This window comes from Hippoglossus stenolepis, chromosome 13 (assembly GCF_022539355.2).
Source record: "Hippoglossus stenolepis isolate QCI-W04-F060 chromosome 13, HSTE1.2, whole genome shotgun sequence".
Taxonomy (NCBI): Eukaryota; Metazoa; Chordata; class Actinopteri; order Pleuronectiformes; family Pleuronectidae; genus Hippoglossus; species Hippoglossus stenolepis.
This window is the reverse complement of record NC_061495.1, coordinates 22,612,856-22,640,140: the sequence shown is the minus strand read 5'-3', so window position 1 is coordinate 22,640,140 and position 27,285 is coordinate 22,612,856. Positions and strand designations below refer to the sequence as shown.

The window sequence follows — 27,285 nt, the reverse complement described above, 5'->3', positions numbered from 1 at the left end:
TACAGTGGGTGTTTTATTTTGCCAAATCACCTCAGTGAAATACAACAAACCACAAGGAAACACTAGATGTATTGTAAGTATTGAAATGGTTTATTTTTCTTTCTTTTTTGACATAAAACAAAGAATATCAGTAATATACAGTTCTCAATTCATACTGCTAAGGTGACCGTCACACAGGAACATCATATAGGGTACTGAAAAAAACATTTAGAGGGAGGATTACTGTTAGAGTGAGTAACATCATGTGCACTAAATGGTTAAATTACACTCTTCAGTGCTGAGTACAAATACAGGGCATTAGAGTACATGTAGAAAAATACAATACTCTTTTGAGAGTAATGCTCTTCATTATATGAGCCACTTTGAAAACACAGACATCATGCTCCATCTACCCGTATCGGTGCAGCCAATCTGTTCCCTGATCCATTAAACCTTGTATCACCTGTGCACGCTACATATTTCATTTAATAGGCCTGTGTGCTTCTATTGGCATCAACACTACTGCTATTTTACAAATATTACCTCACATATACATGAAGCAGTTTAAAGAAGAGGTAAATACAGTAAGATGACATGACTAATGGCATTGTGCAATGTTACAGTGCTTTATAGTTCTACATCACATGTAAACTGTCTCTAGTGTGTTGAAGAATATGGCTATAATCACCATGATAAGTCTGATATGTAGATTTAGTTGCATTCATTTTCTGTATACGTGATTAGCTCAGAGCAGTGTTTGGCAATATGCATTTTCACAAATATCTACACATGAAAGGTTGGGAGCTGACAAAGGTGTGAGGGGGAAACATCGTAAAGTAGCTATGACTGTCAAATATGTTGAGATGCATTCATGACACCGAAAACATTACTATAGAGGGCACAGCATACATAAGAGAGAGAAAACTGAGCGACCAAGGTGCGATATGTAACAGGTCAGTGTACAGACAAAAACAGACAAGAGGACAGGTAAATATCTTCAACCATTACAGTGAAATCTGATGGTTGCAGTGAAATGGTTGTATGTGTTAATCCACAGCATCTATCATAGACACTCGTTGTTTGTTTTTTCCCTGAGCGAGCACAACAGCGTCCACTATGTGCCTACTAGGTGCTTTAAAGCTAAGGTTACATGCAAAACGAACTGGTCGGTCTTGATGTCATAACTGTGGAAAAATGTGAGGAAAAAAAGCTGAATGCAGTGCACATAGGAAGAGTTTCATTTTAAGAGGAGATGTTTTCAAAATATCAAGGTGCAGGTGTGAAAGCCAGTCTCACAACAGATGATACTGTGTCTTATTACATAAATATTTAACAGTGCACATCACATTTAACACGTCAGTTTTTTCCACCTCTTGTGAAGAAACTCTGATGGATATGATGATGGGCATCAGATTCATATGATGCATTTGAAGGTTTGAGTAATCCAGAGGGTGGTTGCATGCAAGTTGATATTAACAATGTAACAATAAAAAAAGCTTCCAACAAGTTAGTGCAGACTTAAAGGAGTCACAATACGCAGCCAGGTGTAGAACTCCTGAATGGAAATCAGTAGTAAGTGCTGTACATAAGATAGCTCCGGATATTTTCAGGAAAGCATAGTTTGTAATCTTGACATTAAAAGTTTCCATCTGCTGCTTTGCTCCAAAACATATCAGTGACATGCTTATTCTAGTGTAGAACTTCACATGTGGCTGAAAACTGTAAATGAATGAGCTACATAACCTGCAGGGTTTTAGTGGAGTCACTAGTCTCCACAGCCGGCGCCATTAGAGAGGTCTGGTAGCAAACTGCCTGTGCTTGTAAACTATTATGTAAACCTGCATTAAACAAAGGTTTTTAGTAATCAAATGTAGTCAAGTGACACTGTGATGTAACAACCACTTTTAAACAGTGGTTGAGCATCTTCTGACTAGTTGTCCAAACAGCAAATTAACAAAAACCCAACTGCTTGTACCAAAGGACAAAGTTACAAGCAGCTGGTTGATGCAGTCGTCCATCCAGCAGGTCAAAGAGCTGACACTGTTTCTTAACATCTGGAGACCAAAACAGAGAGAACATTGGACTGTGTCAGAATCAATGACACATATCAATGAGAAGCTACTGTTCCTCTGTGACTGCTGGATATGAAGGTGGAGAATTGTTTGCTGACACAGCTTTATAAGGCCATATAGTATGTCGGGGCAACATGTGTGTCTTTTTGTAGAGTTACTGGCCTCCTGAGGCCAAACTCAATAGACGCAGCTTTGACCACCAGTTTACTAAATAATGAAAGAGTTTGCTGAAACCCAGCTTCAGGGATGTGTGTGTGTGTGTGTGTGTGTGTGTGTCTAATACAGATAAATGGACAGTCTAGTAATGACAGTCCCACAGTTTCCAAGGACAAAGCTTCAAATCCATGTTGTCTGTAATTGGTTAATTAAGTTTCTTGTTAAAAAAGTCTTCATTGGACTTTACACTGTTGGGAAACATTTGGTAAAAACAAATACACAATTCAAGCACTATTATAATTTCTCCAAATTAGCCAGACAAAGTAAGTTATAAATATGTAATTTGTAGGTGACAGGGTTGCAACAGCATTGCTGTGCCAGTTGCACACTGTCACACAGTATGAGAACACGTTTTAACATGAGAATATACGTTTTTAACAATGACAGTTGTGTGCTGCAGTAGATGCATTTAGTAAGTCAGGGTTATGCAAAGTTGATTTTCTGATCAGACCTGCACATGTACAGCTTCACTTCTTGTAGGTCAGTTAACGTGCACAGCCACTTACATCAGCTTATGTGCAACTCAGATGTATTTATAAGTTGGTATTGATACATCAGGCAGCTATGATAGAGACATAGAAACTAACCTAGCATTGCAGTTAAAATGTGATTGTATCATGTGTGTAAAATTGCATGTTGTCAGAGGAAAAGAAAATGAACCATGTCAATGTAACTAGTGATTCAGTAGAGCTGATCGTTTAGAAGCTGAATCAGCCAAAAAAGCTGCTGAGGATCTCAACTCAACACCAAGCACATGTGGAAGCCTGCAGTGCCAAGTTGTGAGCGTTTCATCCTCATACACAGACACAGTGTCCAGACTGTGGGATTTAAGGATCCTCCATGTGAGTTAAAGTGATAAATCCAAGTGATAATTCGACTCCCCATTTCTAGTTTGACTCCTTCAGCCTCAGGAACTCTGAAATGGAAGAAGGTGTAGAGCAGAGTGAAATGCTGTGGCTCTCTACTATGCAAATAATACAAAATAAAAAGAATCGGCCATTTCAAGCAAGTTAACATACTCTTATAAATAGTTTATACAATGCAACAACTGGCAGCGAAGGCCCTATTCATACAGACTATAGGCATAGTCTGGGAAAGAGATGATCAATAGAACATTTCAGTTTGATTGTGTGTTTATTTGCCCAGATAAGGTTAAATCACATATTGTAGCACAATTTCTCAAAAGGGGCGCCAAGAACCTGCAGAGACACGCTTCAGGAGCTTCATAGAAACGAATACAACTCTCCCTACTTAAAATGCACGTGGAAAGTTTTGAAGTGTCTTTGAAAGTAAATTCAACATGTATTAGTTCCAACTCATCGTAGCAATTTGGTTTGGATGCAAATCGAAAGAGACAGTTTGTGATTTGATTGCACTGGGCAGACATGGTGAGACCTCCTTCCCTGCATGTTAATATAAAGTTACATCACTTCCCCACAAAAGTGAGCTGTGTCAGTAAAAATGATACCAGGACTGATACACAACTTTCACATGGTCATGGATACTGTTAATGTTTTATAAGGTTGTGCAGATTATTAAACATTTGTATTTACACTTGTATGGAATTGACCTTTGACTTTGTGTGCGTGCATGTGTGTGCGCGTGTGTACGTTTGTGTGTGTGTGTGTGTACTGGTGGCTCTTGTGTAACTTCAGACCTAGAGCTAGATTTTTAACCCACAGCCATATCTCACAATCTACACGCACATGCACACACACAAACACAAACACGCAACTTTATGCTTCTAGCTTAGTGAGGACACTCATTGGCATAATACATTCCCCTAACCCTAACCTAAATCTAATTCTAACCCTATAATGCCTGAAGCCCTTTGTAAATGGTCTGTATTTACATGGCTCTTTTTTAGTATTGAAGACCACTCAAAGCGCTTCACAGTAAAATAATTTGCTATTCACACACATATTCATACAGTGCATCTATGGGCAGCACTTTATTTCAATGAGAAGTCCGCCCTACCCCTCAGCCACAGCCTCCCACTTTAATAAACTTTGCCATATTTCTAGATATTTTATATTTTAATTTTATTTTTAGTCAGTCAAAACCATGTGTCCACCCATCTCCCCTCTCCATCCCATTTTTCTCTGCTCACCCCAACCAGTCGAAGCAGATGGCCACCCACACTCTTTGAGTTAGTGAGTTTTTCCTCTCCACAGTCACCAAAGTGTTTGCCAATATCGGGAACTGTTGGGTTTCTCTAAGAATTTTAAAGGTCTTGACATTCCATGTTAAGTGCCCTGAGATAATGTATAGTTTGATTTGGGGCTATACAAATAAAATTGAATTGAATTGAAAAGTGGGCCAGAAAGTGTGGACTGGCCAAAATGGTCCTCACAAAGATATGTGTACAAGTGAGCACACACGCACACACACAGGCTGTAAATGCCAGCGTTAATGTACTGTGAGAAGATGCAAATGATGTTTGGGGAACTTGTGTTAGTCATGTGTTTAGTCACCACCATTAAACTTGCCTTCTGCTCAGTGGGGATTGAAATGAGTGTCTACAGTTAAGTTTATCATTTTGAGTGCAGTTCTGAGACAAATTACACTATTTCATAGAATGTGACTAAAGACAAACTGCTGCAGTTTTCTCCGCCTTTATAACAGTGTAGCTGTGACAGTTTGAACTGTGAAAGGCAGAGTTTGAACTTGTCTGATAAGGCTACTGGAGCTGATGCTACATTTATTTTGATATTCAGTGAATTGATTTGGTCTGAAATCAGAAAATGTCTGCCATTTATTAGGTAAAAAGGGTCATTTTGACTTTCAAAGACGATAACCTTCAAAAATATTATTTGTATCTTTATTTTGTAACTCTCATGTATTTAACACAAAATAATGAGGTCAGGGAATGAAAATACGAACAGTGGAAAAACACACTGTTGATGATTGGTGGGCACAGATGATGACATGCTTTTGTGCTACATAGGTTTTTCAGCTTTCCATCTCTTCCTTTATCTTACAGTTGGCAAGCTGAAGTCTCGTCTGCTCTGTCTGTTGGCTCGGGGTGGCTCGTGGGTTCGATTTGATATAGGTTAACTTCTTTGGTTCCATTCCACCTGAAAAAACCACACAGTAAAATACATATCAGAGGTTTTCTAAGCAGCCAAAGTTAATTCCCCTGTCAACAGGAGGGTCCAGATGTGGAATAACAGTGTGACACTGACAGACTGATGTCTGGCATCTTCAAAAAGAGCAAGATTATCACTCAAAATTCAAAGCCGCAGGAGATGTGAGTGACATTGAAAAAGCAGAGGCTGACATCTTGAGAGATGATCAATTTATAATTCTTACAACTACTTCATTGAACTGTAACAGTGTGCAAATAAAGACAGGGTTTAGTTTTACCAGACATGCTCAAATCAAACAGCCACAGTTCTCAAGTTCTCCCTCAGGAGACAAATGTTTAAATATGCATTTCACCACGTAAGCATGAGTCTGACGCAAGGTTAGCAATCTTAACTGTCAGTTCAGAAGATTCTCAGTGTCAGTCAAACTCTTTACAAAGTAATCCAACAATTTAGCGAAAAAAGTGCATGATCCATGAGCGAGATCGTCCACCCGACCCCTCTGTATGTTGAAGCTCTATGCATGTATGCAATAAGGCACAGACCTAACTTTATTGCTTTACAAGCATGGAAGCTAAGCAGAAGCAAAGAATGTATCAAATGAAGAACAGTAAGATCAAAGTCTCACACAAGGACTAAATATTCTCAAACTGCAGCAAATGTTGTTGTTTGTTTATTTCCATATCTTCCATCATTATCTGGTGATGATAACAATTTGCCTAGGACATGCAGCTTTAAATATAAGCATGATAGCATGTACGTTGCATCCAGTGCATAACTAAAGGAGACATGTTAAGGTTCTCATTTATGCACAAATCAGCTGGAAACATTAAAATGCCAGCCAAAACTTTTGGACCTACAAGTTGAAGGCTGGAAATAAGCCTGCCCTTGTTTACATCTGTCTGAAATAAAGCGACCAAAAATTCTCTAAAATTCACATGTGCCATGTAAGAAAAGAAACATTGTAGTTGTATAACCAACAGCAACTCAGGGGGACAGGAGTTAAAAGGGTCAGTATGAAAAAGCTTTATTTTGACCAGGCTCTCACTCTTGTGATGCCAGATGCAGTTTTCTTAACAGTGGAAATTGGTGGATCTGTGATTACCATATTGAGCAGGTCATGTCTACAGTATCTTCCAGAATGGAAACTACCAGTGCAGGCACTTGTTGTTAAAATGACACACCATGATCACTGTGGCTTTCACCAGACTATCATATGAAGATCATATATAGGGTTGTGCTCCTTCTATTTCACTTATACTCATACACTGAAAGTTAAGCAGAGGTAATGACGCAAGTGGAGCGTCATGAAACACATTTCCTTACATGAGAACGTAACTTCTCCATCTCCATTAGTGGAGTGCCCCTTAGAATGGATAGATGAATTATTCAAGCAAGATTTCCATTGGATGTCCATTCTTAAGAATCTGAGAGAATGCAAGAGAGATGGCAAAAATGAAGCCTGCTCTTCACTGTAGCTCTTGCAGCAACAGATTTTTTTCTGTCTGAAGTTGTCTTTCAGACCTTCAGAGTTGTATTAAAAGTAGCATGCAAAAAACTCGTGCCTTAGATGAGATAAATACAGTTGACTGTATCAAATAATTAACATCATACATATGTATCATACATATCGGCGGCTGTGGCTGAGGGATAGAGCGGTCGTTCTCCAACCAGAAGGTCGGCAGTTCAATCCCCAGTCTTCCCCATCTGCATGCCGAAGTGTCCTTGGGCAAGATGCTGAACCCCGAAATGCCCCTCATAGAACAGAGTGCTGCTACTAGATGCACTGTATGAATGTGTGTGTGAATGGGTGAATGTAAAACTGTACTGTAAAGAGCTTTGAGTGGTCATCAAGACTAGAAAAGCGCTATATAAATACAAAACCATTTACCATTTAAACCATATGTCAGCTCCTGATTTGGCTTTGGCTTAGTTTTTCCAGTCAATGATCTCCATCCCCAACAAGGTGCCGGTTCCTCCCCAACCACAGCTACAGACAATACAATGATGGCCACAAAAAGTACATCCAATGTATCATGTGGCATATTAGCACCAGACTATAAAATACCATATTTGATTAACACGTAAGTCAAATGTAACTCAAAAGAATATGCCTCATGTAAGAACCACTGGTACGATTTAAGACTTGTCATATAAGTCATGTGCAGTTTGAGTCAATAATTAGAATGCCTTAATGTTAATTAATTTGGGGTTTAAATACATTACAAAATGCCATTACCAATGCAACCAATGTTAAAATCCAGTACTTCCATAGACTGTGCCACTCCTCTATGTTTTGCTACGTCAGGTCTTCACAGTGTAATGGAATTCTTCCTCATCAATCTCCATGACAATCACATTCTCTAGGAAGCCTCTCATCTCCTTCCCAAGTCATGGACTACTTCTGTTGAGCATGGCTTTTTTTATGTACCATGTCAAATCTTCCCTTCCCTCTATCACAATAAAGCTCTGAAACTGGGCTGACAGCTGTCCTAACATTTTGTAATTCTTTTTTAGTCCCCTACAGCAATACTGACACTGGAAAATGCTTTGCTGATTTCTGACAGCAGGATAGGATTTATGTGAATGAAACTTGGTAGTATTCGTCAGTAATGGTGTTGCACAGAGATATGCTGACGGCATTCTTTAAATTGAAACTAGCAGTTTGTGACATGTTTGTGCCATTAAATCTGACTTGGGTCACACATTAAAAAAGTAAGATTTGGCAAAAGAGCACAAAAAGTGTTTCATTGCGTAAGCACAAAATAGAAAACCATCATCATTACTGCTGCAGTCCAACAGTCATGCTTCTTACTGGTGCTTTTGTGGCTTTACTTTACCTTGCGGTGGTCTGGGGAGCCTGCTCTGGGGATCACACACACTGGTAGAGGTCACAATAGGTTCACACTGGGGTTGGATGGGCTGCAGGAAGGCCACAGTGGGGAAAGGCACTGACTGGATACGGGTCATGGAGGAGTCAGACAGGGAGTTTAGCACCCCTGCATGGCTGCTGTCCTTAAAGCTGGAGGGTATTCTCCACCGGGGTAATGGGGAGGGAGACATGTCCTCGCTGGAGGAACCGGGGGCACTAGGGGGACTGAGGGACTGTTCTGGGGTTGATGAGGATTTGGGGAGGAGGTGCAGGATGGAGGAGAAGAAGGAACAGGATTCAGGAAGAGGGATGGTCCCAATCCCACTGTCCAACGTTCGCATCTTGCAGCCGGAGCCTACGGCACAAGGAGAACAGTTGAAGTGGCTCAGGGTAGAGGGAAAGAAAAGGAGCAGGAATGAAACAACAGGGTAACCATGGTTGAAGTGGTGCTAAAGAATTCATTCATTTTATTTATTATTTTATATCCTCTGGACTGTTTCTGAAATGAGAACTGAAGAGTCAGTGAAAGAGCCGTCATTATAAAATGAGGGCAGCTTCACCAATCACTGATGATGGGCCTTCTCTGTAGTATTACATGATTGTTTCCCTCATGCCTACTTATTAGTTCTTCCACATTATGATCACTGCTTGTTTGAGCTCTAAGCACTTGATCTCTGCGTTGTACTTTGATCCTGTGAATAAAGACAACCAACAGATGGTTAGTCTGTTGTTTTCTTTTCACTTGATGATGACTTCCTCTTAGAAGCCAAGTTGAAAAATAGTGCTTCAGTACAATGTATTTACATATGTGTGAAGCAGGGTAATGATTGTGTTTGCTAATTACACCACGCACTGCACAGAGTGACTCAGCCAATGCAAATCAAGCCCACTTGAACCACCGCTTTGTATTACAGATGTTGTTTAATGGGTGTGTGACGATTAGCATGCACTGATCATACTGTGAATATGAAATACACGTCACGGCTTATGAAATGAACTTCAAATACACCGCAAATGTGTGTATTTCGTTTGCAACACATGAATAGTAACTCATATACACCCTTGAACGTGTTATTTCTTTACTTTAAGATGTGGAGTTTGCATTGCTCAGTCGGATGTTATGAGTGCAGAATTATGCATCGTATCACAGTCGTTACACTAGTAAACCTCGGTTAAAGCTTTGTACATTTGAAATAAGCAGAGTGAGTATCATTGTTTGAATCCGCTCTTGTCATGCAGGCTTATGTTTTAATATGTAGCCTGTAGCAGCAACCTGTGGGCAATCACACACTGACGCAAAGGCAGCTGCTTTCCCCCCTTTATTAATTAAGCACACATGAGACCTCACACCCTGTTCTGGGTTTCTGCAGCTCTTTTTTCTTTTCTTTCCTCTTTTCATTTTTTAGCAAGAGTGCCCAAGTCAGTTGAGTTATTCAGATATGCCACATTCTAAGTCAGGCTGTGCTGGAAAATATTAAAATGAGAATTGGGAAAGAATAAAAGTTTCATAGATAAAGTTGAAAATACAGTGTTAGGCAAAACAAACACAGAAATCTTTATTGCTTCTATTGAATGGCAGTCAGTAGAGCACTTATCTCAACCCAGGCCCAACAGTCCCCTTAAATTCAAACAACCTGCACCAAATCCCACAGACTTATAGATATAAGTCTAAAAAATATGCATTTTCTTCATCAAGATCCATGAAATATTCTCTGGGAAATCAGTGAAAATGTCAAAAAACGTCCTGTCTCGCAATGTTAAAGAAAGTGATAAAAAACAATTTGACCCACCCTCCGATGTGGATCTGCACCAATATTTAAAGGGTGTTTTCCTGATCCATACCAACCCCTCCACCAAGGTGTAATGATAATTGGAATTAGTTTTTATAGTATCTTGCATACAAAAAACAAGCAAACAGTAGGCAACAAAACAACCGCCAAATCGACAGGGATGAAAACATAACCTCCTTCAGTGGAGGTAATTAGGGGGACATGTTCTTCTATTTAGCACTGTCAACATCTCAGGAGCTTTATCTGGAGGCTAATGGCTCCAGCCTGATAACTTTACAAACACCTATGACAGTCATCTATTACAACTAAAATGTAGCTTTAGGTACTCACTTACATGTCTAATAATTAGACACCACTTGAGATACAAATTATTCAGCCAACTTAGTTCTTATCCTATCCAAAACAAAATAAATTATTTATTTGAGAAGCCATAGAAAAAGAGACATTATTGATGAGTTGGTTCTTGAGATGAGAGCTAACAAGAACAACTGTGACAACATATTCCCTGGAAAGGCTGAGTCACAGGCACTGAGAGTTGATTGGTTTCAACGAGTATTTAGCATGGACCATGAGGTTGTTGTGCTCCTCAAAGGAGCAGATCAATGGCAGGCATACCAGACCCTTGTTGTTATGGTGACAACAACACAACCTATAGAAGGGTACCAGTAAGAGGTGTGCTCAATCTTCATCCACATGGTAACAAAAACAAATGGTGATTAATAATGTGGATCAGTCAGAACAGACTTTGGTTAGGTTAAGGCACAAGAAGAACTTGGTTAGCGTTTGGGTTAGAAATCATCGTTTGGGTTTAAACAAATAGCCGTCATCTCAAGGTTAGAGCAGTAATGGGTAAAATAACTAATATCAGTTTTGTCCGCCCATCAATCCACACCAAGCTACCGCTAATGCAAACTTTGTCACTCTATATGTCGCCTAAGATGCTCTTATGCTCTATTATTGGAGGTTGCAAACAAAAAAAGCGTAACAATGAGTCATAATAACCTGCTTGCATTGACAAGCTATGGGGTTGTTCTTTATGGAAGACAGTGTCAATGGTGTAGAACTAGGTTGGTTAAGTTATTGAATACATTTGTATGTATGTCTTAACATATCTCAATGCTGGCAAATGCCTTTGCTCGTCGACATCAGCTTGTCTTCGAAGAAACCTTGTCAGAGAAAACTAATCACAATGAACGTCAGCAAAGAGTTTAAACAGCTACCAAGTAAAAATCATGTTTCCACAATCTCACCCGGACAGAAACAATAGAGCCTCATCTTTAAGGTACAAGTGTATGAAGAAAGTTTGTACACTTGTCTCCTGCTTCCTTGGGGGGGGGAATATGTTTCAGGTAAAACGTTAAAACTTGCAGTGAGGAGAGAAAACACATTAAACACATTACTCTCTGAAATCACAAATATCAAACCTGTCCATTGCCAAAATATGAACGACATAGGGAATTTCAATCAAGATACATTAGATATTTATCTTTAGCTTAGCATTGCATTGCAGCCAAATCCATACAGTTGAAGTAACTGGTGACCACTTCTTTAAACGTCCGCTGTGATCCACACGCAAAAGCAGCTCTGTTTCTTTTCTGTTGTTTTTTTTACGTTTGAAGAAGTGGTCACCAGAGACTTTTCGGTGAACTATACCTTTAAGAATAAAGAGTGCATCCTTTAGAATTCCAGTGCTACAGCTGATTAACCAAATTGCTAATTGTCTTGAAAATTGATGCAAACAGGGCACCTCACCTGGCAGTTCATTCAGTGAGGGATCTGACATGAAACATGTAACCCTAACCTCAGTGAAGGAGGAATTGTTAATATATCGTTGACAATACTACTGGTGGCTTGAAAACAATCCTTACCTAAAAAATAGCTTTATAAATATACAGTGTTGATTAATGGACTGCCTAGTGTACAATTCATATAATGGAGATAACTTTTTTCCACTGAAGAACTCAGCCTTTATACCAGGCTTTGTGTAAAGTAACACCTTCCGTTGTAATCCTCAGTTTCTCATTGGGAATGCATGATTTTTCAGTTTTTCATGTACGAAAAGTCTTCATGTTCATTTCCTCTTTAAAAATAAGTAAAAAGAGAAAGAAAGACACTACATGTTGTGCTTTGCCGGCGTTGGCCCTTTTCTGTTGCATTGACTTGCATTTAAGAGGATGGCGATGATTAGGTTATAGAAGTATTGGAACAGGAGAGCAAAGGACATGTAAAAGTGTATTGTCTAAAATGATTGGGAACATGCAGTTTTATTTTAGTTGGCCTTTAATGTATGACGTCAAGGACGGACGCCTGATGACGGTTGCATTTTCTTTTCTGTGCTTATTTTGGTTTATCTCATTTTATTCCTAGGTTAAAACTGTTTTGTCAACATAACATGAGGTCCAACCACTTTATGTGTGGATGGCATAATTCAGACCACAGCTGAAGGCAAAGTTAAATCACTCAGTTGTGGCTTGGATGAATCTGCTTAGCTGGTGCATTGCAGAAATGTAATGAGGTGCTTAACCCCTGAAGGCAGGCGACTGTCCATATCAAATGTGTTTGATATTTGCAGCACTTTGCCTATGGTGTCACTCTGACCGGTTAAATTTCCAGTCCTCTACCTGAGCAATGTGGACAGTTGTTATTATTAACTGTGTATATAACTGTGTCTTTCTATACTCGAACTTGCTATTTTGTGTGAATAAGTGCATTCACACTGACGAGCAGTGCATTGTAAGGAACCTTCTTAAAATGTTCAGAAAAGTGAGTGAAAACGATTTGGCACTCCTTATGCTAAATAGTCACCACCTCGGGTACATAGTGGAAGGGGAGGGGAGACCAATGTACTTTTATGTATTTGTGAATATAGTGGTAGAGGAAGAAGGATATTGATATAGACAGTGATTTAATTTCCACATTGTATGACAGAGGGGGCACACGCAAGAAAGTGAATGTTCATTATTAAGCCATGTGAACAGAGCAGCTGGCAGGTATTTTGCTGGTGACAATTGTGGTCACATGTCGATCATCACAAGTGCACAATGGCTGTGTTTCATTTGGGACACAGTACCACAATTCTTCAGGGATTGTCCTCTGTACACAGTGTACCCCATGTGAGTATACAGAGCGAAGTATCTGAAGAATATCTGTAGTTTCGCCCTCGCCCATCCTCTTTCTTTTTAACTAGGCTAACTTGAGCTTGGTTTTAATTTGTTTTTGATGCTACAAAAACAGGGAGAGACGTCAGCTCAACTCCACTCCATGTATAGAAACTGACTCCAAATGACACCATCAATGCAAAATGGCAGCACCCATATGTAGCTTATTTTGGCTTTAATTTTGTACAGTGGAAAGAATTAGAGATACCAGAAACCCCAAAACCATTGTACATGTGGTTTGATCAATTTCATTAATGAAATCCTTCCAAGGGGCCATAACATGACTTAATTTGTAGTAACATACAGATGGTCCACATATATACCAGTTGACCTAAATTGCTTAAATATTGGGAAACTAGGGTTAGAATACCAGGGCCACACAGCACTCTACTCAGGACAATTTCTTCTTCACTCCACCTAAATATATGACAACACAATCCAGACGATTGGGTTCCTTCAGTAGAGTGGTCTACGGAAAAACTGTTAAAGAACATTTATTATGGGTCCACTTCTAAGCCTGTTTGGGAGGGAGCTTTGCCCCAATATGGATGAATGGGTTCATCCTGATTGGATGAGCCTGTGCATGCATATTTTCAGAGCATGGATCTGTGAAGATGAGCACCACACCTACACACAATATCTCCATTAAAGTTGTGGAATACAACCATAATGAAATGGTTCCTATTTGCCCTGATTCAAATCAGTCAAAACAATATATACTCTAAATGTGGAGGTAAAATGAATAAAAGAAACGCAGAAATGGAGGGAAAAGCAAACACTGACAAAATTCTGAATCTTGTGTGTTTTCCCAACATATTTGTCATGTTTATAACTTACACATTTTTTTCATATTTGGTCTTCACTTCTTTCTGCAAACTGTAGAAGCACAGATGAAACCTTGAGGGTAACATACTCAAAAGAACACAGCTAACAATATATTTTTTTAAATGAGGTAAGTTTAGTTTTTCAGGTACCAAGATGTTGAGATGAATCCATTACTCACTATTTGTAGTCACTATAAGCAATTACGGACAATCCAACACAACAAAGAATAGGAAAATCTGACCTATTACTGCAGCCTGGTTGGGGGTCTTCACAGTAGATCCATTTTCACTATCAGCTCTCCCGCTCATAATCTGTATCATCGTGTTTTTGTACAAGGGAAGAAAAAAAATAAAAAGTTACATTCATCCTCTTCTATACTTTTCATCTATTCCTTATCATAGAGTAGGTAGTAATCTTTTTGACTCTGGCTGACAAAAACCTAAAATTCCTCTCCTTTGATTTTCCTATCATCCAGTCTTTTGACTGACATGTGGTCGCTATGGTTTCGAAAGTTTGGAAAGTAGGAGGAGGGATGTCACGTCTTCTACCAGATGGAAACCAGATGCTGCAGCAGTACGACAAGATGGAGGATGGCAGCACCAAAATGAAGCCCTTGATGGGGGTGATCTATGTGCCTTTAACAGACAAAGACAAGCAGTGGTCCAGGGATGTGCTTTGAAGAGGAAGACCGTCCGTTTTCCACCTTTTTAAGTTTGAACCTGGAGAAGACTTGGATGGGGTCGAACCGCCCTCTTCATGTTGCAAGCAGTCCCCTAACGAAATGTTGATGTAAACCATTTTACAGGTTTTTAACTTCAATTATTTATCGAATAGACAAATTGCAAAAACAATGTGGTGTATCAGACTCTTATCACACATTCCACATACTTTTGAAGCCTTGAATGAATCACTTGATGAATTATATTTTCTGGAGGACTAAATTAACTTCAGTGAATATTATGAACTTAATTCAAATTTAAAGTTCTTAAAATAATTGTTAGTAGTAAAGGAAAAAATGATGAAACTGTCTGTAAGAGGGTTTGAGGGACAGTTGGGGAAATCTCCCTTCAAGTAGTCCTGCAACGAGTTAAGAGTTAAAACCTGACTCTACTTTTGCTGCATAGTAAAGTGACCCCACTGCAGAGACCAATCATGAACATAAATGCTAACGCACATTCCTGGTGGACTACATATTTAATGTCTCACTTGTACCTGGAGCAATGCCTAACCCAACATAGCCCATTGCTTTAGTTTAGGGCAGGACTGATTTCAGTCTGAATGCCCCTTAATAGGCCTTTTTCACAGCAGATATTTTGACATGTTGTAGTTATTCCATTAAGGAATCCCAGTAATGCATTTCTCTGTCAGATTTGAAAGAGTCTTGGTGAAATTCGTATGATGTCACATCGACAATCACCCTGTAACAACTTCCTATCTTTCATGGACATTTTTGTATTTTGAACTAAAACTCACTGCATAACACTAAAATAACTGCCCATTTTATAAAGATCAACAAACATATTTACCTTTGGGTCCCCAGTGATGTCAGCATGTCCTTGTATCTCATTCAGGGACATTCCTGGGCAGGGCATCGATATGCATGCTCTCACTGCATCGTGAGACTCTCTTCTACCCACGGAGCTGAAAGAAAACAATTTGTCAACAAACCACCTCATACTGTGATCCTCTGGTATATTGACTAACCATTCACATTGTGATTAAGCTGATAAATGACCCTATATCTTTTGAAAGCTGTCTCAGACAACTTGTTTAAAATTACCATTTAAATCATTTGAGGCAGGAGATTACCATACTGGCATTAGGCTATGAAGAAATGCACTGGAGCAAGTGCTGAGATGAAATAAAATCAAAAAATGACAGTCATCACTGATCTACTGAATTTCTTACCTGTCTTTCCCATCACTTTTTCTTCGGTCTCTCTTTTTGTCGGACTTTGCCTGCTTTCCTCCGAGAAGTGATGTAATCTTTTGCTCCCTCTTGTCTTCTTTTACTTTTGGTGGATCAGTCTTTTTGCTGCTTGGTGCAGGAAGCTTACTTTTACGAAAACCAAACCAATTTGCCAGAGTTGAACCAGATTTTTGTTTCACTTCTATGGTTCGCTCCTGTTCTTGACACTTGTGCAAGTTCTCCTCTATGCCGAGCATCACCTTCTCTTCGATTGTGGTTATTGAACTTTGTCTTTCTGGTTCCTCAGAGACTGGCTCACCAAAAGCACTTGAAAACTGTTGCTCAATCTGAATGCGCCTTGCCTGCTCTCGCTGGAGTTTAAGGCTTTGGAGTCTTTCACTGGAGGACCCCAAATATGAGGGAACCGTCAAACCCTCTTCAATCAAGAAGTTGTTCAAAAGGGATCGATTCATTGGACAATGGTAGCTGTTAGAGCAACTCATACTTCCTGGAAGGACATCACCAAGAGAATTTAAGGAGCTCCCTGAGTGTGTTTTGATCTGTGTCCGGACCTTTCCAGATCTGTTGAAGCTTGGCCTATCCATGTAGCGTGCACCAAAACTCTGGCTACGGGCCTTGGCCCCATTCATGCCCATTACTGGCTTAAGGAGAGGTCTGGTTGACACTGACACTGACCGTTTAAAGAGCCACCCTTCTTCATCAAAACCCCAGTCTAACATCACACCACTGTCTGAGGCAACAGGTTGAGCGCAGGGCTCCGAGTCCAGTGAGTTACAGCGGGTTTCAATCTTTCTGCGGGCTCTGTCATGAGCACCACAGTCATGTTTCATCTGGGGATCACACATAAAAGTCTGAAATGTCTGGACACTTTTTGTAATCGAGTTTGTATCATCTTTGTTCTGTCTTCCGAATATGAGGAAGGTACTGGTCTCCTGTCCTGCGATTGCCTCATTAGATTTAGCATTTACAGGGAGAGCCATTTTAACAGCTCTTGAAGTGGAACTGTGAGAATTATTGGAAATCCCATGGTAGTAAACATTAGAATATACCTGAGGCAAGACTTCTGAAAGTTTTGGCTCACTAATGCTCTGTTGGGATCTTTGTAAGATGCTCTGATTTGGCATGATTGAGGGTGCACTATTTTCATCATAGCGTGGGGCAGCTCTGTCCATTGAAAACTGTCTTGACTCTGAAGTTTGAGATTCTTCAACTGGGACAGGTGTTGTCTTGGATGAATGGGTATGGTAGAGCTTAGCAGGGATACCTTCAGCACCAATTTGTGGGGCTGTTTGTTGATTGTCTTTTGTTGTACTGGATTGTTGAGGCTGTGAAGCAGAACAAAGCTGATATGATTTTGGCTTGGTGTTGCTTGACGTCGTCTTCCCAGTAGTAGAGCACTGACCTACAGATTTATGAGCTTCGGGTAAAGAGTCGCAAGTGGGTCTAAGAAGAAGAGAGGTGGTTCGACCTGGGGGTAAAGGAGGGGGTTGGGACCTATATTCTGAAAGGGAAACATCACAGTGCTGGTCTTGGCGTCGTTGTTTTCGTGGGGAGCAGGGTAAGTTATCATATATGTTCTCTTCCACACAGTTGTTGCTTGATTGAGTTCTTGTGGCTTGCAAGGACAATTTTGTTGGGTTTTCAGAGATTTCATTGATTCCTGGAGGCTTAAATGTCTTTGAATATTTCACAGGGGAAGCAAGGGGAGAGAACTGCTGTACACTTTCAAGCGACTTGGAACTTGTTGATACGACAATATCCTCATTGTTCTCAACTTTAGATAATGCACCTTTGCTTGATCCTTGTGTTTTACTGAGATTTGTTCTTTTACCAGGAACACTATGCCCACCAGGATTTGGCTGTCCTTTGGACCTGTGACCCTTTATAAGTTTTTGGTGGAGGGGTGAATGTGTGTGCTTAGCTTGCTCTGGTCCTCCATCCGCACTCTTGCTCCTCAGAATAAAAGCCTTTCTTGCTGAATCCCATGGCTGAGGTTTCAGTTTCCTTTGTGGAGATTCTGAGATTGAGATATCCTGGGTCTCACTGCCTACTTGACTTGCCTTGTCTCTGCAATGATCAACCTCCACTGAGGAGCTGCGCTGTCTGGCGTCATTCACACAGCTAAGAGCTCTGGTTGCAGTATGTGGTATAGATGAGCTCACATCACTTGTTCCTCCTTCCATTTGCTTGATAGCAGGTCTGCCCTGTTGTCTTTTGACGTGATCAAGTCTGGATTTACGGTCAGTAGACTTTTCTTGGTTATTGTTTCTGTCACTGGATTTCATGTCTGATGCTTTGCGTTTTTCTAGTGAATCTTTATTCTTGTCATCTCTTAGGCTATCTGTTGGGCTTAAACCAGGTTTTATTGTGGGCCCCCCCAAAAATGAGAAGTTGTCTGTCACTGGTGAGGGAAAATGACCAGAATTTCCATTAAGTTTTGCTGAGTCTTCTAGCAAATTGCCATCATCATCTCTTGTGACATCCGGTTTCTCTAAGCACAGAAGTTCCTGTGTTGGTTGCTCACTGGAGTCCCTACTTTGTAATTTAGATGATTCATCATCTGCATCGTCAGAGTCAGGAACAGCAATCCTTTCTTCAGCCTTGAAAGATTTACTCGAAGGAGCTACTTGTTTAGCTGTAGCCCCTTGCAGGCCACACTTTACACCAAGTGAGTATATGCCTTCATTAGAGGTCATACAGTCTTTGCAGTGTGGTACAGATGCATTTGAGGAAGCCTCTTTGGAGCTGGACATTTGGAGACGCTTTAGGCCTTTCAGAATGTGGCCTTCCTTCCATCCCAGCTCTGTCGGCTCCAAGGGTGCTGAATGATTGCTGGATACTGAACCTGTACTCATCCTTTTGTCCCGGCTTGTGGCACACTGTGCATTACAAGAGATATTGAGAATAAGTGAAGAAATATTAATAGGTGGAAAACGTTTAAGCCAAAATGCCATAAAGATGCAACCAAACACTTGAAATTAAAGACATTTTAATTGTAGATGAATGACACCCACCTGCTTTGAGAAGCCGCGTCCTTCTGCCCAAGTGTGGGAGCCACTGGAGTGCTCACTACAAGCACTGGATAATGACAATTCACTTCCACTGCCACTACCGCTGCTGCGTGGGCATGTGAGGCTCAGCAGGCTAGGCCACCTTCCTGCAGGAATACCAGCTTTTCCATTTCTTTGGACCTCCTGTAAAATAATAAAAAGCAGTAATTAAGGAAACACTAGAAATAGACAGGAATAATTTAATGTTATACAATAATTTGGAAAACACTGCAGTCAATTATGACATTTATAGGATATGCAATTTATCAGCACTGTTATCAGTTCATCAAAACTGAAGAATATTGTAATTGTGCGTATCATTTGCACCAGTGAACAGAATATTTATTTATCCACATAATTCCTGCCGTTATTTTCTACAGGTTGTCTCTACGGTATACACAACCTAAGAGAATGCCTCATGGCTCTCCCTTTGTCTCTGTCATAGATCTGAAAAAATCAATTTGTGGGATCCATAGCTGTCTCCAAAGGCTAATTGACAAATTGAAAAACATTTTCCCGTCCACTCAGCTCATCTTTTAAAAGACAATGGCTCAATCCCATTTCACCCCTTCTCCCTGCTCCTTAGCCCTTACCCAAATTTCCCAGAATGCCTTGCGAATCACCAGCACAAATGTACTATTTTCTCCATTAATAATGATTTAAAAGTTAGGATAATGATTGTAATATCTTAGGTTTAATATCGTTTCAATTTATTATGGTCATTATTTCACAACAACCTTAAAAGAAATCGCTACCGTTATACCTGCTAATGTCTCAGTAGCTAGCATGCTAATGTTACATCGTTATTGCTGATTTATGCACAATAATCCTGTATTTTCACATAATTTCATGTCACCACCCTGTCCCAATTTGAAGAATTTCAGCCACTACCCCTTGGGACTCAGTTTCAAGGAGAGAGATAACCGTCGAAAACCAGTGGTAGGGAGAAGGGGTGAAATAGGATTGAGCCAATGTGTCTTTATGATTCTGTGGTCTTGCAGGTTAATGAGAAGTGATGTGCCTGTCCTGTCATGCAGGCAGACGGAGTATGGAGCCTTTTTGCAAGTTTGCTGTTCATTTATATTTCAAAGGTAACTGCACAATAAGTAATGCGAGATGATGATGCTTTTGTGTTGGTCAGACTCTAAAAATCCAGACAAAATTAGTATTCACATAGGTGATTTTTTATTAAGACCTTTACAGTGGTTTCATTGTACTTTCTAAAGCAAGCTAAAAAATAAGATTGCTGCCAAAGCCAGAGAAACCATATGCCCACACTGTTCAGTAAAATGAAATAGTAGACAAAGTTAGAGCACATAGTTTCTTGTAGAAACTAGAGATCACAGAAAATTCACCCTGGAAAATGTATTCAGCTAATGCAAAATGCTTGTATTTAAGGTTAAGACACACAATAGTATGGCTTTTAAACAGATTTTGGAAGTTTTGAAAGGACGTTCACTGCATATTTCATCAAGTTTTTGTCTCCCTTCTTCTATGCCTCTATATATACTCTACCAATGGTAATTTAAATAAAAAGGTAGAGCATTAGTCTAATAATGTCACACTGTATGACATTACTTAGTAATAGTATAGTAATGACAAACATTATTCATGTGACTGGATGTGAAGGAGTTTTTAGACACTTCAGCTCTTTGTTGGTTTTCCAGCTAATATAGATTGTGTCACGGACTTTCCCAGCTCTTGTCAATCTTGTTAAATGTGCAGTATCAACCCTACATGAAATGGCAAAAACATCACTAAACAGTGGTAAAAACTAGTAAACTAGTAACCTAAAGACTCAGATATATTCACCATATCATGTGGTAGAATGACTGATGATAAGTGTATTTATTTGTAGGGGAAGTTGTTGATAATCTTGTCTTTATAGTCATATAATACTTTGTGTTGCTCTTTTGTACCAGAGTTACCCAAACTTAAATTGATAATTTTAATCTCTTGTATGTTTCTATTGTCCTATTTTGTCAATACATTTTAGTCATTTTGCTTTTGAATGGCAGCACTGCTAATAAAAAACCTATTGTCAAAATTGGTTAGAGAAGTCAAAAACCTATTTGCAGGCCCAACAACTAATCTCTACAACATGCAGGAAGCAATTTACTATATAATATGTAATTCATATGCACAATTTAGCTTTTGGTTTCACTTTTTAAAATGAGTTAAATAGCAAAAACAAACAAAAGTTTGCGGAATAAATTTCTAATTTGTTTATAGTAGAGTCATTCAAATAATTATAGCAATTAAATTAATCTATGAAGACGAAAAGACCCATGTTTCAAATCTCAGTATTTCTAAGGCAGCCAAAGCTGCATTTTTTCATCATTAACTAATATCCAGGTCAAGAATTAGAGGTCCCATGCCTTCATCTCCAGCAAGGTGAATGCTTTCTTGTCTTGTGTTCCCAGGCCAAAGGGACCATTAGGTAAACTCAGGAGAACTGCGCACATTACTGCTGTTCTTAAATCTGCTGTTATAGCTTGAAATACAGTCCATAATCTCAGGCCAAATATCTCAGGCTCTGATGTCCTTGAAGGACATAAACCTGTGCAGCTCTTAAATCTGTAGGAAGCAGTCAGCCAGTAAAATCTCATTGGGTCACAACCACACAGGGTGGAGCTGCTTTCAGCTATATGCAGCTTATATGCTGCTGACACACACTCATGAACTGCTGAGATGAAATGTCCCCAACTCTCATCACTTTCAAATCTAAATGATAAAATCTGCGGTGCTTTTGCCCTCTAATGTGATAGATTTGTTTCTCTACTGCACTTTGATTTCCTTTCATACATTTGGGATAACGTACAACTGATTACTGCAATGTGCATATTGTCATGTATTTATCCATAATTATAATTGTATGTATTATATTCATTTTTTATTGCTCACTACTTAATAGTTTAGTGTTTTTCTTTGCTGATGTGATACTTGATATATCTGATATATAGTGGTAAATAAAGCAGCCTTTCCTTGGCTTGCAACAGAGCCAAGGCACATTTCACAAAAATGACAACGTCATCCAGTGTCATTTGATTATTACACAGGATAAAGGATGGACAACTAAAACACATTTAATTATGATTTTTGTGTTAAGTTATAATAAAAACTATCAAAAAAGTTATTTTTATACATTGAGATATCATAAAAATGTACTGAAAAGGGTGTTACAGAATGTCAATGTTTTCAGATCCCTGTGGAGGCCCCTCTGAAGGAAGCTAAGCCTGTGAAAGGAGCCTTTGGCACAATTCACTGGCATGATGCAGATACGGTTTGCATTGGTGCCATTTCCAATCACAGGGACCCAAAGGTATCAAGTGTTGTGACCCCATTTAAAATAGCATTGATCACTTGCAAGCCTGCCATGGCCAGCTTCCTCTCAAAGTCATTTGAGTCATCTGTTAGCAATAATTAATGTGAATAGGAAATAATTGCATGAGGGAGCTGGAGACCAAAGTGATTTGGTCCATTCATTGATATTCACCTATTATTTGATTATCCGTGCTAGCCTTTGTTTCACAAGCACAGAAGGAGAAGGCCACATTCGGTCATGCTAATGCAGATTAATCTTGGAACTAATTACAGTTAGCATGTCATCGGGTATCTGAGATTTGACACAAGTGATGCAGTTTAACAAAACTCTCAATCAGAGTAGTGCTTTCCTTAAAGTCAAGGACAAATTTAAAGGTCTGCTGAGATGATTTCCCCATTACGTGTTTTTCTATTTTGTAAAATGATTTTTCTTAATATCTAATTTCTGTTCCCGGAAATTCAGACAAGATGACAAACTTTAAAGCCCCTTAAACTGAAAACAACATCCAGATCTCCTTCAAAAGATAGATAGGATAGCGAGGATAAACGCTTACTGAAGTTTGGCAGAAATCACCAGTTCTCTGGCAAACTGTACATTACTTATACCTGTTATATTAGCATCCTGCTAGTGACTCTTATCACAGTAAATAAAAAATAAATATACAAGCAGCATCAAAAAGTAAAAGGTGATCTATTTCTAAAGACATGATCAATATTAAGTCTTTCTGTTTCTGCTTTTACCATTTAGTCATTCGGATGTTCGATGGTTCTCACAAAAAGATGTAAAATCTCAGTGTCAGGCTTATGTTTTAACTTAAAACATCTCTGTCAAGGCTAAGAGGTAGAGTAAGTGAATAAATAAATGCATGACACATTTATAAATATAAAAGTAAAATAACTTGTTTTCTGACTGGCTATGGTGGATTTACATTTCAGTCTGGTAGAGAGAAGTGTTAAAGACATCATGGATGTTGCCAGGAAAAAAAAAAAATGTTTCCAAATTGCACAAATTAAAGTTTTTGGAACTTGAAAGTCAAACAGGCGTAAATAAATAATATTAAATTGCAACCATCCATCCAAGCTTCTCCACAGAGACTGTTGTCATGTCATGTCACAGCAGCACCAAGACTTAAATTGAACTGCTCACCCTGGAGATTTCTCTACATAGATCACAGTTGATCAGCGCTTATCATGAGCCAAATAAACAGTAACATACACTTGTTGTAATATGCAGTGTAGCAGTGGTCACCAACCTTTTCGAGCCCAAGCTCAAGCAGAGATCTACCACCCTGATATCTTCCAAAAAACCCACTTAGGAGGGACATATTTATTATTTTTGTAATTTCTGTTAAAGGTTCAATGTACGAGCATAAATAATATCAATTCATATTTACAGTATCTGTTCCATGCACAATATTTAGCTTCTCAGTTCAACATTATGTTCTGTAGAATTCTGCTACTGCAGCACAATGTTTTTACAAAGGCTTTGCCTTGAATATGGCCATAAATATGACTATTTCCTTGTATAAAAGTAGTCCTGTTTACAATACAAGTACTATACAGTATGAAGCTGTGCATCTTCCGCTCCTGCAAATATTTCACAATAAACCCCCTTTTTTTAAACAAAAGAATGTATTTGGTCAACATAAAAGCTGGAGTGCTTTTATTTTTAAACACATACAGAAAGTGTTGCAACCATTTATGTTTGTGACATAAATTCAACAGATAAACATTAAAACTCAGGTTAAATATCATTTTCTCTGTTTATTATGCAGTCAAACACAAAGTTTATCTGTCTATGTCACAAACGTATTTCCGACACTTCCCGAACCCCTTTTCAAAGTAAAAGCACTCCAGCATTTCACTTTCTGAATCACTTATTTGTTCTAACGGGGCTTTGATTGTTATCCAAAGACCGGAAATCGAGGTCTTTCTACCGTAGAGTCCTGACATTTAGTTTAGTACATAATCCGACTTGCATTGAAGGAAATTCAGTAGATAAACCTGCAGCTCTGCCGCAAGTAGCGGACACACAGCCTGTGTGAACAACAGACAACCGACACCACATCTGATCTGCAGCACAAGAAGGAACATCTCACTCAGTGCAACACTGCGGCTTGCCTATGTGTTTTGTTTTTGAATGACAATTGAGCTATGCAGCAATATATATACGGTTTTGGTTCCAACAATATAGAAAATTAACAGTAGTTGTGTTTTTTTTTTAGAAACATTCATAGTGACATTAGCACATGGTATCCTTTCTGGTTAGTCCTTTGTCTAGAGGAAGTGTAAAATATAGGCATGTCCGGGACTATTGAAGTGGCAATTTGTTCTTAAGCCATTTCCAGGCTGATGACCAGTAAACCACTCAGCCACAAGGACAATGAACTTTTGAGTTCACTTTAAATTTCACAGTCTCATCCAAATTTGTCCATGCATCTCTGTGAGCAGCCCAAAGCAAGGTTACACTCACTCAACCGCTCCACAGACCACAGTTTTCTCCACTCGAGTCTTTTCAAACAGTTCATCTTTACAGCTCTCCTCTCATTCACACGCACCAAATCCCACCCCATCCACCTCTTTGCCTTCAGGCCCCTGTCATTAATATATCTTGCTCATTTACACCTTGGTGATTTTTTTCCCATGTCACCTTCATTTCATCAGCCCCCTTCCCTTGCTGCTGCTCAGTGTCTTGCCTGCTGGCCTGGGGCCTCATTTATAACCACTGCATACGCACAAAACGAGGTCTGAAAGACTGCAAATGTTGGGATCTATAAATACAAACTTAACAAGAGAATGCTAACTCTGACCCATGGGTACGGACATTTTGGAGACGGTTAAATGACGATGCCGACATGAGGTGGTGAACTGAAGCAGATTATCGATCCACTTCATCATTAGGATTAAAACCAACAGCGGTATTTGTGGTCACGCTACTTAACTGTTCCGTAAGAACCTTCAATTGAAAAAGATGTAAGACAACTTAAAGCAAATTACGTTCAGATAAAAAGAGTTACAGAGCTGAGTCATTAATAGTTTTTAATAATATCTTCTAACATTGTGCATTGGTCAGTAAAATCAATCTTATCTGCACATATGAACTTTATGTGAGGCCAGTGAGGATTTGTGTTGTACATTGTACATACAGTATATGATCTCTTCCAGGCAAAAGAAGATGCATTTTCAGAGACTTCAAAAATAAATCGATTTTGTTATATGACTTCACAGAGCAGCAATTTAAAATACCAAAGAAAGCACTTCAAAGGGGCAAATTCATTTGACTTTATTATATATATTTGCCTTTATCTTTCACTGCAGCCCTGCCAGTTTATCTAAGGAGAGAGACACCTTCCGCTGTTTTAAAAAACCTCTCAGACCCTGGTCTCTCGAGTGTCTTTCTGCCACTGAATTACAATAACATTGTGACGTACGAGCCTGCCACAGAGCCACTAGATCTCCTACAGCTCTGGCACAGAGAGCAGGGAGAAGATGATGCTGTTGTAAACAGTCTATGCAATTACAGAAAGACCCAGAAGAATCACAGTCTAATCATAGGAGCAAAATTACACATTGTCAGAACTTGTCTGTACATCATGTTTGTCTCCCATGATGCAAATGCTAATAAAAGCATCACAAATACCCTAACATTAGCTTAAACTGCAATAGCACCCAGAACTGGAGTCAATTCAGTCGATGGCAATAAAGGGGGTGCATATGCACACAATGGAAGATCAATTTCAATAGATCCTAAGTAACAGGTACAAGGACTAAAGAGTGAAAGATAGGTTCTCTCGTGAGGGAACAAACTTCATGGCGTGCCACAACTGCAGCTGAAACTATAAGGTCTGGATGTCTGTGTTGACAGTACAAACATTATGGACCATAGCAAAAGCATGCGATATCTTGGAGTTAACGCAAGCAGGTTGTAGCTTGAGCGAGCATGCAGCAAATAGCCCAGTACACACCAATGTCTGTTATATTATTATGTGCTCATTATGACACTATGGTCGGGACAAAATAGAATATGGCAGGTGGCCACAGTCTAGATGATGAACGGAAAAGACTGCAGCAGATGTACTCATCGTGAGCAGGCTTCATTCAAAATGGAACCCTGCAAACTAAAGCAACCTATATAGTTCAGGATGTGCCGCTTGACCTTTAAAGGAGACACATTCTAGCCTACTCATATTTCGGTTCATAATTTTAATTTCGTTATTTTTTGAAAAGGTTTACATTTTCTGATGTTCAGAAACACAAACAATTATCCCAAAACCTCTTGTCAGCCAAAAACACTTGGTTTTAGCTCGTGCTTCTTTAGGACACCTTCCCGATAATTCCCAGTCTGCTCTGACTGGCCAGCTGGACCACTCTCAAGTGCATGTAGGAAATCTCCGGTACCACTCTTAATTTGCTAGGGGGTGTGTCGGACTGACCACTAGGCGTGGGTTATGCAAATATGATGTGAGATCACATTGACATCGGACTTCTGACGAGACCTTTTTAAAGCTTCAGGAGCAATGTTTTCTGTGGGGAAATTAGCTCCCTATCGTGCAAACTTGTGTGATTTTTTTGACTTTTCATCCACACAAATCAACGTAAAATTCTATCTATCACTGGAGGACAAGTGAAAAAGCATAATTTTTCTCCTTTAAAGCTTTATTAGTGTAATGCTGTTATAGTGGGTTAGTTACATGCTCACGTGGTTTATATTAGGACAGCTACACACATTGAATCCCTTTATAATACTTTCTTAAGAAAAGCAGGTGGCTGTGAACACAAAACTTCCCTCAGTGAAAAAATAAACAAGTTGTTCTCTCTCTCTTATTATCTTGTGTGCAGCCTGACTAACCTCGCTCAGAGTCAGTCAACTGGAACAGGTGCCCTCTCACAGTGATTGGGGAAGCAAACATGCATAACTCAGTGAAAAACAAATATTCTATTTTAATAATTCATACTTAATTACACCTGTTTTATCTAACAAATG

General features: G+C 39.3%; 1 protein-coding gene across 6 annotated transcripts in view; it reads right to left on the bottom strand.

Moving 5' to 3' along the window:
• Positions 1 to 69: 69 nt before the first annotated feature.
• Positions 70 to 27,285, bottom strand: part of LOC118120427 (nck-associated protein 5) — a 64,766-nt gene continuing 37,550 nt past the window's right edge. For 2 of the 6 annotated variants that reach the window (XM_035175320.2, XM_035175321.1), the window contains 6 exons: positions 18,942 to 19,121; positions 15,907 to 18,806; positions 15,525 to 15,639; positions 14,240 to 14,309; positions 8,194 to 8,580; positions 5,075 to 5,344 (listed from right to left, as the gene is read on the bottom strand). In XM_035175320.2, coding sequence (XP_035031211.1) covers positions 5,220 to 5,344; positions 8,194 to 8,580; positions 14,240 to 14,309; positions 15,525 to 15,639; positions 15,907 to 18,806; positions 18,942 to 19,121 — 3,777 coding nt within the window. In that variant the 3' untranslated portion in view covers positions 5,075 to 5,219. Of the gene's footprint in view, positions 3,184 to 5,074; positions 5,345 to 8,193; positions 8,581 to 14,010; positions 14,050 to 14,239; positions 14,310 to 15,524; positions 15,640 to 15,906; positions 18,807 to 18,941; positions 19,122 to 27,285 lie in introns of those variants that run through there. The other 4 variants (XM_035175322.2, XM_035175324.2, XM_035175325.2 and 1 more) reach the window with 4 other exon arrangements.